The 12,543-nt window shown below is 44.6% G+C and overlaps 1 protein-coding gene across 1 annotated transcript in view; it reads left to right on the top strand.

The window, feature by feature from the left end:
* Nucleotides 1-316: 316 nt before the first annotated feature.
* Nucleotides 317-12,543, top strand: part of ASIC1 (acid sensing ion channel subunit 1) — a 233,987-nt gene continuing 221,760 nt past the window's right edge. The window contains exons 1-3 of the mRNA XM_087710378.1: nucleotides 317-617; nucleotides 878-1,296; nucleotides 8,007-8,202. Coding sequence (XP_087566504.1) covers nucleotides 932-1,296; nucleotides 8,007-8,202 — 561 coding nt within the window. The 5' untranslated portion in view covers nucleotides 317-617; nucleotides 878-931. The remainder of the gene's footprint in view (nucleotides 618-877; nucleotides 1,297-8,006; nucleotides 8,203-12,543) is intronic.

The raw sequence follows: 12,543 nt of genomic DNA, 5'->3' as shown, positions 1-12,543 counted from the left end.
GCGCACACACAGGGACACACATACACACACATGCGCCGCCGCCGCCACCGCCACCCGGCGCTCTCTCGCAAGACTCCGGGGTAGCGCAGCCGGGCCCTGCCGCCCTCGCCTCGGACGCAGTGACTCCCCGCAGATCCTGCTGCCTTGCCGCCAGGCGCGATCGTCTCCCGCGCTCACCCCCCCTCCCCGCCCCAAAGCAACGGCCTCTCTCGCCACGCCACCGGGGAGCCTCCATGTGTTTGGGGGAGAGGCAGCCGCCGCCGCAGCAGCCGCCGCCGCAGCAGCAGCCGCCGCTGGTCGCTGAGCCTCTCCGTCGGCTGCTTTCCGGCGATCGACGCTTCTCTTGGATTCCCGAGCGCGAAGGCGAGGCCAGAAGCAGCAGCGGCGGCGGCGGCGGGAGGCAAAGGATTCCCGCCACCATCCCCCGCCCTCAAGCGGCAGGTGCCGCCTCAGCCTGCCCGGCTTCCCGCTCGCTTCTCCAGCCGCGTCTTCGCGTCTGTCTTCCCCGGCAAACCCAAACCGCTGAGCCGGCGAACCGTTGCCGCGGCCGCCGCCGTCGCCGCCGCCGCCGTTGAACACTGACGGCCGGCCGCCGCCGCCGCTGGCCTTGCTTTCAGGTTTGGCTTGCTGGGTGTGTTGGGGGTGGGTGGGTGAGAAGAAGAAGGGGGAGGATCCCTCCGGCCCGGGTTAAAAGTGCAGCGGAGGATGGAGCCTGGCTGGAAGAGGGCAGGGAGGAGAGGAGACCGCCTGGGAGCAAATCTCCTCCAGGCAAGAGCTGGGGAAGGGAAAGGGCGCTGGGTTGAGGTCTTTCCCAATTGGGGGTAATGGCCAGGCTGGCCAGAGACGTATCCTGAACACTTGTCTCCTTTCCATCTAGTGCGGCTTCCTCCCCCGTCCATCCCCCCCTCTTCACCCTGCTCCGGCTCGGACCATGATGGACCTGAAGGTGGACGAGGAGGAGGTGGAGAACGGGCACCCGGTCAGCATCGAGACATTCGCCAGCAGCTCCACGCTGCATGGCCTGTCCCACATCTTCTCCTACGAGCGCCTGTCAGTCAAGCGCATCTTCTGGACCCTGTGTTTCCTGGGCTCCTTGGCTGTGCTGGTCTTCGTCTGCAATGAGAGGATCCAGTACTACTTTCGCTACCCTCACGTCACCAAGCTGGACGAGGTGGCTGCCAGCCACATGACCTTCCCAGCCATCACCTTCTGCAACCTCAACGAGTTTCGCTTCAGCCGGGTGACCAAGAATGATCTGTACCACGCTGGGGAGCTCCTCGCCCTGCTTAATAGCAGGTGGGTCAAAGGATGGGGAGGGGGAAACCACTCCCCTGCCCCCATGCCCTGCGAGTGTGCAAAGCCAGAGGTCCCGGAGCATCTCTGGGATGGTGTGCAACAGTTGGCGCACTTGTGGCCACTACAGGAGGCGGTGTGTGTGTGTGTGTGTGTGTGTGTGTTGGGACATATTTGAACTGGGCACTGAAGTATGCAACATGTATATTTTCATACTGTGATCTGACACACATTTGAAAGCGTTTCTGCGTGACAAGCTATTTAGCACTGGCAGAATGACAAACTGCTTCGTATTGTTGTCAAGAAAACTGCATGGCTTGTAGTCTATAAAGTCTGTAGGAGTGGAGTTCAAGTTGAGGGAGACTTTATATGCTTGGTCACTGACCTGGGTCTGATATGGGCTTCGGAGGTGGTTTGTGTCTACGTTATACAGACAGCTGACCTTTTTCCAGGCTATCTGCCCCTTTGATTCCCACAGCAACAACCCTGTAAGGTAGGAAGGACTGAAATCGTGGCTGCTTCAAGTCACCCAGTGAGTTTTTATGGCTGAACATGGCCAGCTCTTTTTCAAGCCAGACCAGTAGCTCTGTGTGCTTGATTCCTTTTCAGATGCAACATATTTCACTGGAAAAGCTATCTGCTGCCTATGTGTGGCAGAGAGTCCCCTGTGGGAGCCTGCCTTGATCCTGTTCCACTTTAAGGGTGATGTGCTCCCATGCTGTGGATTGAACCACAAGTATTTCTTGTACAACTGATTGTAGTTTTGACACAAGGCAGCTAATGTACTCTCTGCTTGAACTCCCCTGTTTTCAGATTCTTGGAGTTGAGATTCGTAGCCAGTCACGAATCAGAGGGTAAATCAGAGTTTGGGAGGCGTCCTGGATATCAGCTGAAGAGGAGCAACAGGGGGAGTCCCTTCTGAGAGGAAACTGAGCCCTTGGAAGCTGAGGCTGCCCACTGCTATCTTTTCGAAGGGGTGCAAAAAACAGCTTCCAAGTCAGGATTCCAAGAGGCCCCCTAAAAAAAACAAACCCCAATTTCATCTTTCTCATCTTAGCATTTTACTGCCCTCTACTGGTGAGAATTGCAACTCCCCAGCATATAAAAGTAACGTCTCCTTTGAACTGAGCTTGACTCCTGTGAATTAACATATCCCGCGTTGTTTTCTTGGCAACCACACAAAAGTGGTTGGCTAGTGTTTTCATCCAGGGTTTGTTTTGACTTCCCAGTCTAGACTATAGTTTTGGGATTACCGGGCAGTCTCCCCCATCTGAGACTAACCAGGTTCTTAGTTAATGCCTGAAACCAGGTATTGGTCAATCAGTTTGGTCAGCCAGGTGCTTCCCTGTAACTTGATTCAGTTGTATTCCTCAAGACAGAAGGAGAGGATGAGATTTTTCTGTCACTTAATTTTTATAGATTTTAACTCAGGACGGTATGAAATTTAAATGGAGGGAGGAGAAGAGCTAGTACCTTGAACCTCATGTTGCAAAGCTTGCTACTGGGATGTGATCTGTTTTAAGTGGTATATGCAGGAGGCTGGAGCAGAATTTTGTTTTCTCACAGCATCTGATATCAGAATGATTTTTCTCCATTCTTTTTTCTGTTGAAGTCCATGGTTCAATCAGTTCTTGGGATTATATTTTATCTGAGTAATTTTATTTGCTTGAATGACAAATATTTCGCTACAGAACCAGACTTGCCTGGAGCAACTGATCCCCATTGCCTATCTTGCTACCTGCTCTCTACCCAAGGGAAGTAGACAAATATGACTATAGTACTGAATCATGGGGGGGGGGAGAGCTAATTTTACAAAATGTCCCTTTTTTCCCTTTCTTCTAAGAGCTGTTCTTTGGCCAAAATGCCACTATTTCATAGAGCATAACAAATCGTCCTTTATTTCAGAACATTAAAAAAACCCAAAAAGAACTAGTTGGATTGGACAGAAAAATTCCAACCCTATTTCTAGTAGCTGCCAGCCAGATGGTAGTGGAAAATTTAAAAATCTAAAAACAGACATTAAAAACAATCAGCCTCTCTTCCAGCCCTGCCTTTCCTAATGAGGTGTGGTGGTATATTGCCACTGACCAAGGAGGCTTTGTTTATCTGTCAGGGCTCAGAGCATCAAGATAGACAGCCCCTCCATGCCTTCGCCTCCACCTCTTTTTAAAGCTGCCCAATTGAATGGTCATTCGTTTTGTCAGGATTGGTTTTTGTAAGTTAAAATGTGGCATTTTAATGAAAAACCTGCTGCCCTGAGTTAAGCCAGTGTTCCATCTAATCAATTGGGTTTCATACAAATGAAGAGAGCCTGCTTGATGCAATGTTTAAGACTCCAGCCTAGAAACCAGGAGACTATAAGTTCCAGTGCTACCTTAAGCATGAAAGCCAGCTGGGTTATTTGGGGCCAGCCATACTCCCTCAGCTCAGCTCTCCTCACAGGGCGGTTGTTGTGGGAGGAGGAACGAAGGAGTATTGGGTATATCTGCTGCCTTGAGCTACTTATAAAGTAATAAAGGTGGGGTAAGAAATATATAATAAATAAGTAAATAAAAATGCCCAAATCGGGGAACCGTCAGCTAAGCATATTTCTGGTAGTTTATTCTGAATCTCTCTTGTGGGGGTGGAATCCAAAATTTAGGGCAGACTTGGTAGCCTGTCTTTGCTCCTTGCAGCAGTATGGCTTGGATTTCTTGCTACCTGCTTCCCTAAAATGGGGTGTGTGTTTGTGTGTGTGTGTTTGTGTGTGTGTGTGTGTGTGTGTGTGTGTGTGTGTGTATAGATGGATGAATGGATGGATGGATGGATAGATATAGAGATATAGAGATAGAGATAGAGATAGATAGGTAGGTAGGTAGGTAGGTAGGTAGGTAGGTAGATAGATAGATAGATAGATAGATAGATAGATAGATAGATAGATAGATAGATAGATAGATAGATAGATAGATAGATAGATAGATAGATAGATGATTGATAGATAGATAGATAGATAGATGATAGATAGATAGATAGATAGATAGATAGATAGATGATAGATAGATAGATAGATAGATAGATAGATAGATAGATAGATAGATAAACAGAAGATATAGATATATAAATAGATATACAGTAGATAGATGATAGATAGATAGATAGATAGATAGATAGATAGATGATAGATAGATAGATAGATAGATAGATAGATAGATAGATAGATAGATAGATAGATGATAGATAGATAGATAGATGATAGATAGATAGATAGATAGATAGATAGATAGATAGATAGATAGATAGAGATATAAACATAGACATAGATAGCTATAGCTATAGCTATATAGCTATATAGGCAGCTATCTATAGATATAGATGTTCTTTTCCACAACTGTAATTTGGGAAAAAGAGAAGAAAAAGGGATGGCATGGACAGCTTGCATGTAAGTATTTGTAGCAGTCCGACCCATGGCACTGATCTAATGTGGTTCGCTATGTGCAAAGTATGCCATCTGTTAATACATCAGGGCTTTTAAAACTCTCATAGATAATAACTGTATATGTGTTGGCTGTGGGTGGTGGTATAGAAGTCTTACAGTTTCCTATTCTTGGTTCTCATAACAGAAGGAGCCTTGCACAAAGCCAAGAATGAGACATCTGAGGGGCCTCAAAATTGATACTCCTGCACTTCCACCCCACAAGATTAGTGACAAACTGTTCTCCTTTTCCTATTGTTCCACTACGGGGGGGGGGGGGATCTGGATTGTTGCATACCGTTTTGCAGATTTATGGAAAATAAGCAACCTATGCATAACCCTGGTAGATTTACTTATCCCAAGAATCAAATGTACTGGTTTCTTGATGCAGAATACCATGTTTCCCTGAAAACAAGACAGGGTCTTATTTTCTTTTGACTCCCAAAATAAGCGCTTGGCCTTATTTTGGGGGAGGTCTTATTATTTTTGAGGGGCAGGAGGTGGCGAGCATGATCACCTCATGGTCGCCGCTGCATTGCAATATTTTCAGGGAGGGCTTATTTTCAAGGGAGGGCTTATTTTAGCGCATGCGCTCAAATGCCCAATTGGGCTTATTATCCGGGGAGGTTTTATTTTCAGGGAAACAGGGTATATTTTTGATTTATTCTTTAATTTTGCCAACCGAGCAATGTTTGGGGTTGGCCATATGTTTCTCTGAAAGTTATGGAATTTTTCATATCCGAAAACTCTGCTGGCCAGATACTAATTGCTTTAAGTGCCAAGAAGCTAATTGGCTACTAGTTGACATTAGTCCCACAGCACCAGCCAGGTTTTCTCAGTCTGGGGCCAAATAGAGCAAGATGACGCCTTCCAGACTTCACCAGACAGAGTTTAAATGCTCCTTGAAATCATTAGATAGAAATGTCAATCAAGTAATACCAGTGAATCCATCCTATACAATTGACAGTTACAGAGCTCCATGGAATGGTGGCATTCTGCCCATCTCTGGACAGCCGGGGAAGGCCTTCAGTCTGCCCCCTATGCCCAGCAGCCTGTTTATTTCCTTCAGAAATCTTAAATGCCTAATACTTTATTTAGAGCCTTTATTGATTCCTTTTGCAAATAGAAAGCAGTTTAGACATGCAGAAATCAACATATCAAAGACACAATCAAAAGCGCCCCCTTCGTCATATAAACATGATCTGTATGGGAGTTCCTAAAAATGTTCTATGTTTTTGTGTATTATTCTGTGTTATCAAAAGGAGCCAGTAAAAGAGAATATATGTAGCTCATGGTTGAACTACGGAGTGCTTGGTGTAGTCTTGAGTTTGTTTGTTTGTTTGTTTGTTTGTTTACAGACCTTTCATTACCTGACTAGCTAACATCATCAGTGCTAGTAAGTTTGTGGTTGGCACCCTTTTTATATGCAGCAGCTTGCCCTGCCAGTGTGGTACGGTTTTCTAAGAAGGGACGCTAAACTTCAGGCCATAACCAGGAAATCACCATTACACATTTGTGAGAGATTTAGGGACCGACATTATTTCAGATTTCACCATCATATTTTGTAATTCTAATTGATTCTAATAGCCTGTTTTGCTGAACAGGTGCAGACAAACTGGGCAACCTCCAAATTTTGCATTTGCAACCTGCATTGATTTGGCATATGCATATATACAGCATTGGGTGGCTTATACTCAAAAACTATTATAGAACAATAGAAGGCCCTGAACTGTCTTCTCGACCACTAGAAAGCTTCTTCAGGGTCTTCGTTGAACCTTTGCGCTCTGTGTTGGAGATAGCTGGTAGACTCATAGGGAAGAAACCATCACTGTACCATTCTTGTATGTGGTCTTTCTTGTTTTGGACCTACGCAATCTTGTTAAGTATAATATATATTATTTTAATTGGAAGCTGCTCAGAGTCCCATTGTAGAGTGAGATGGGCAGCATATAAATTTAATAAATAAACAAACCGCAAAGTCCAAATTGTTGTGGCTGGGGGTTGAGTTCGGAGAGCTTAAAAGAAGGAACTAAGTGCCTTGAGCCTTGCAAAAGACACCCATTAACACCTCCACCCGATGTTTTGCTGTATGCCTTCCCACTACCTCCAGTGGGTGGATTAAGGCTCACTGGTGCCTAAGCATTGACAAATCTTGGTGCCCCCCCCTCCTTTGTACGTACTGTATAAATCTTCATTGATTTTTTTTTCTTTCTCAACTGTGTGGTGGCCCCTTTGGGCCTGGTGCCCTAAGCATGTGCTTAGTCTGCATAATGGTTAATACACAACCGGCCACCACCACATCTCATCTTGACTTCTGCCATGTATGGAACGTGATGTTTGACACTGTTTAGCGCAGGCTTGAAGCCAGCTGAGCCTCCACCTCTCTGCTCTAATAAAAGACGTTGTTCTCTTTTGGCTTGGGATATTCACGCTTCCTTCTCGGGGGCTCATTCAGAGCTCGTGCTATCATTGGCAAAGGATGATCCTCCAAGCAGGCTAATGAAGAAGCAGGCTGGGTTGAAACATTAAAGCTGGCACATCCTGTGCCCCGGAGGAGGTGGAAAGTATTGAAACCACTTCTTCAATTCCCCAAAGAGACATGACTTGACTGCTGTTAATGAACCAGACACGATGTATATTGGTATTAAACATCCACAGGCTGTGAATAAATGCATAAGCACAAGTGTGTGCAAGGCTATGCCTAAACATTTTGACTGTCTCTTTCCAGAATGTAAACTCTGTACACTGACACCCCTCACTGTTTCACATGCACTCCCTTCTTTATGACAAGAGTTGTCATAAAATCAAGGGAACAGCCGATATCTGGTGGTGGTTGTTTTTTTTTTTTTTTTTGTAGTGTGTAGCTGTCGCGCAGGAGAACAACATCTTGGTTGCTAATGTAAAATGTGTTATGCCTTTGGAGAGTGGAAAAGCTGCCTCAGTGGAAAGTGGCTGTTTCTTTTCCTTTTTTTAGGAGTAATTATATAATCTGGAAATGCCTGGTTAGTCTTGCAAGGAGTGAAGAACAGTTGCTTATCTTCAGAGAAGAGTCTCAATGTTAGGTTTTAATTACACTGTGCTTTTACTGCTGGAACGGAGAAGTCCCAGGTGTATCTCCAGCATCCATCTGACCATCCCACCTGCCTTACAGATGCTTTGCATCTGAGGTTCAGATGCTTTCTCCGTGAATTGAACCAACCCAACCGATAGGGAGACCCAAACACAACCCCTATGACTATGCTCTGGATTTCTCCCCACTCAGGTACGAGATTCCGGACACCCAAATGGCTGATGAGAAACAACTGGAGATCCTGCAGGAGAAGGCAAATTTCCGCAACTTCAAGCCCAAACCTTTTAACATGCGGGAGTTCTCGGACCGAGCTGGCCATGATATCCAGGAAATGCTGCTCTCCTGCTTGTTCCGTGGGGAGCCGTGTGGCCCCGCTGACTTTAAAGTGGTGAGTGCCTGGCTTCTTATCTCTCTGAAGATGGTGAGGTAGGGAATAAATGTTATATTTGGGTCATGTTGGGTATCCATGGAGAGAAGAACCTATGTTGTGCATGGTGTTGGCATCATTGTGGAGAAAAGAGGAGGCAGTCTGCCATATTGACTTGTTGTGACAATGCAGATAGGCTTATTTCTTTATTATTGCTTACATAAATGTATAGACTGCTACAGCACACTGACTTGAAGTGTTTCACAAGAACAGGCAGAATTTAAAAAACCATAGCGCTTTTTTTAAAAAGCAAACCAACCAACCTCAGCCCATATTATATAAAAGCTGTGATCAGACAGAATAAAATGGAACAAAAAAAAATCAGACAGAAAGTAGAAGATCAAAACAAATCAACCCAACCTAGTGCCCAAATGCCTCTTGAAAAAAAGGCTCTCTTAATAGTCCACTGAAAACCCCAACAATTTAGATATGAAATGGACCTCAAGGGATAAGCACAATTTGGGGCTATTCCCAAAAAAGGCCCGTTGCTTGCTTTTGGGATGGAGATCCTATGCATCCTCTTTTGAGAAGACCTCACAAGATGGGCATTTTACAGAGGAAATGGACCCCAAGGTAAGCAGGAGCTGTGCCTTTTAAAAGAGCTTTATAGATTTATAATAGCTATTTGAATTTTGACCCAGAAACCTACTGGCAACTAGTGCTGTGACAATTGCACAGGTGTTGTGCTGTAGAAATAACACCCCTCCAGCAACAGCAGGACTGTTACAATCTGAATCATGTTCAAAAGCAACCCCATGTACTGAGCATTACAGCAGTCTGATTGCAAGGCAACAAAAGCATGAGTCACTGTCATAAGGACTTCCTCGTTGAAAAAGGATCGCAAGTTGTGCAAAAGTTCCCATAGTCATGATCTCCCTCTACTGTTCAAGCAGGAGTCGTGAGCACCTTAACTTGCAGATCTGGTCTTTTAAGGAGAGTGTGGTCCTTTTAGACCTGATCTAAGAACTGGGGGAAAGACTGATTATTTACAAACAGCACTTCCACCTTATCCTCTGCCACACTGAGTCCTTTGGGAGAAGGGCGGCATATAAATCCAATAAACAACAACAACAACAACAACAACAACAACAAACAATTCTGATTCAGTTTGATTTTGTTGTTGTTGTTGTTCCAACTTTTAGGAACAAACCAAGAACTTCCACTCTTATCTCTACCTTGCCTGTGATAGTGATATATAATTGAATATAATCAGCACATAGAGGATAGCTCACTCCAACTGATGGATTTATATAGACATTAAAGAGCATCAGAGAGAGAGGTGAACTCTATGGCAGCCACACATTATAATATGTACAATGGAACCATAGATTCATAGGACTGGAAGGGACCTTGGAGGTCTTCTAGTCCAACTCCCTGCTCAAGGCAGGAGTCTTATACCATCCCAGCCAAATGGTTCTCTGGTCTATTTTTGAAAACCTCCACTAATGGAGACCCAAAGCCTCAGGAGACAAGCTAGTCCATTGATTAATTGTTCTCACTGTTGGAAATGTTTTCCTTAATTCTAGGTTGTATCTCCCTTTGACAAGTTTCCATCCATTCTTGTCCTGGGATCTAGCTAATTCATTTTATCTAGGCTGTGTGACAAATGAAACCACACTAACTTCTTCAGATATCTTCCCCCTAAGGAGAAGATAAGAAAATGGACAAAAGTAGTCGAAAATTGCTGTTGGAGAAATCCTCTGCTAGGAGGAGCACACCACTGCCTCTATCAAGGCAAATAGTTGTACCCGTTCCACTAAAGGGGCATTTTTCCTTTCCAAAATGAAGTTTCTGGGTTCAATGCTCAGTGATGGGTCTTAAGCTACCCCGTCCACTTCCTTAGACTGTGAATTCAAAAGAATCCAGGATGATTTCTCAGGATGTAACCTCACTAATCTTGCTGTACTGAAATCAAATGACATCCAATATAAAGTGAATATGAGCGATGTTATTAACAAGGACTTAAAAGCATATCACAACAGCCTGCAAGTAAAAACTTCTCACCTGATCCTCCGCAGAAGACTGTGGATGAGCTTGTATAAGACACTGGACAAGAATCTGTTCTTAACACCTCCATGTTTAGTTGCATTCACTCTTCATTTCCACAATATTGGTCTAGACATCTCTTCTGGCCCTTCAGCGTCTGGAGATCTTTGATTATCCAAGAAGCAGGATCAGTGACTATAGAGACGCCACATGGGAGCAGTCTTGTCCAACACCTTTCCTGTCTCTGAGTTCCAGAGTTCAAGAAAGTATGTGACAGAACTTTCTGCCTGGTCCCTGGGAAAAAATCTCCCAAGCATCTTTAGAAACCCCATAGGGTCCATCAGGCCACCTTAATTTGTTCCGCGGAGATAGAACATAATCCACATATCGACCATATAATAACTTGAAAAGATTATCTTGTCTCCCAACATGCAAACATGTCTCATCTGCTCTAAGGTCAACACCAGAACTAGCATGTGACTGCCTGTATATGACAGCCTAGAAGTCATCTGGGACAAACTCATAGTTACCATGGAGGACATGCCATTCTAGCCCTGTCTAATTCCCACACTCAGGGCATAGACTGAAACCCCCCCCCCCTTTTTAATGGCTTTGGGACTCCAACACCAAACTGGCCATGAGATCGAATTGTTCAGGCAGGGTTGCTGGTGAGTAGCAGAATGGTCAGTACGCACCAGCAGCCATAGTTCGACTCTGTGGCCCAATTTCAACTTTCAGGCATTCATACCTAGTCACAATTAAGGTGTCACAAAACATTCCCCCCCCCCCGACCTTGAAGTTGGGGCTGCTGAGCCAAACAGAGAAGGGTAAATCATGCCATGGTGATATCCATATCTATGTCCAACTGTGCTTCCTTTCAATGATGCATGGCACATTCATCTACCACCATGTTTTGGATTATTGTGGTCTTTCCACATAGAAACATGACATCCAACAGCAATAGCCTGAGTCCACCTTCCAGACCCGGAAAGGAGGCAGATAGTTTGGAAGCAGGCACGTTCAACAAAATGAGTCTCCTTTCTTCTGGAAAGGCCAGGCCATTGCATCCAGCCATACCCCCACCAACAACCCATCACTGTAGCAATTTGTTGCTCAACATCAGCATCTTCTGAGATTTCACAGGTCTCTCCCAAGCTGCCCCAAACTGTTTTCATATCCTACACTAATCTACTCCCATACTACATAACTCAGTGGGGCAACAGTCTGAAACATCACTCATACTATCCTGTTTAGAATCTTAATAAATGCAGGATGGGTTCCCTAATGCCCTCCTTAATGTTTGCTTCCAATTTTGTTCCATTGTGGGTTCACTGGAGGGTGACAGCAGGACCATGCAGGATAACCACCTTAATTCCTTGCCTTCTGTCAAAGTTGATGACACCTAGTCTAGGTTTAGTTAGCATCATTTGACATACATAGTTAAATGATGAAATAATTGCCCATCAATTTAAACAATTGGTTAAAAAAACACTGGAAAATATATACAGGAATCAAAGAGAACTATTTTGAATAACTAATATACTTTGAAAGCCAAAGGTAACATATCCAAAATATGAGTTCTTATGAAGCAGCGGTTGGAGACATTTTATACCCTAGAGATGAGTTTCCCTAAAGACATCTGAGTTGTGTGTGATGAAGAATGTTGGGAGAGGTAAGGCTTTAGACTGATCCAGTAAGACTCATATTAGGGCAACAACTGGGAACTTGGGTAGCAGGTACCTTAACACTTAGAGTGTTTTTGCATCCAGTAAACAGTGTGCCTATGATATATGCTAATGCCTGTGTGTCTCTATTAAATGGGATTAATTCAAGGTCCAAACTTATTGATTAGAAGACTATGTAAATCTAGCATGTTATTATCTCTGATGGGTGGAGATTGCAACTCCATGTTGTTGTTGCCCTTCCCCTTCCTCTTCCCCCCTCCTCCTCCTCATTCCCATATGTTTGCAAAGTGTGCTTTGTTTTGCACTGGGCTCAGCTAGTTCTTCCAGCAAAGCTATCAGTGCATGTCGCAACAAGAGGCTTTGTTTATCAGTTGGTTTGTTGCAAAGCCGGAGGTTGAATTGAGATTGAGAGGGAATCACTGGCCTAAGATTGCCCAGCTGGCTTCCACACTTAAGGGAGGACCAGACCCCGAATTTCCTTGCTCCTAGTCGAGCATCTTCTTAACCACTATACCGTGATGTCTCCATTGTATAAAGAATTATAAAGATGCATGGATGATGCAGAGCAGGGTTAACAAACAGCTACTGAGGAAATAATTTACCGTTCTGTATCCTCAAAGGCAAATTTTTA

Source organism: Thamnophis sirtalis, unplaced genomic scaffold (assembly GCF_051295495.1).
Source record: "Thamnophis sirtalis isolate CommonGarterSnake01/CBP01778 unplaced genomic scaffold, rThaSir2_p1.2 scaffold_3, whole genome shotgun sequence".
In the NCBI taxonomy this organism is placed as follows: Eukaryota; Metazoa; Chordata; class Lepidosauria; order Squamata; family Natricidae; genus Thamnophis; species Thamnophis sirtalis.
This window is presented reverse-complemented; position numbering and strand designations above follow the sequence as displayed.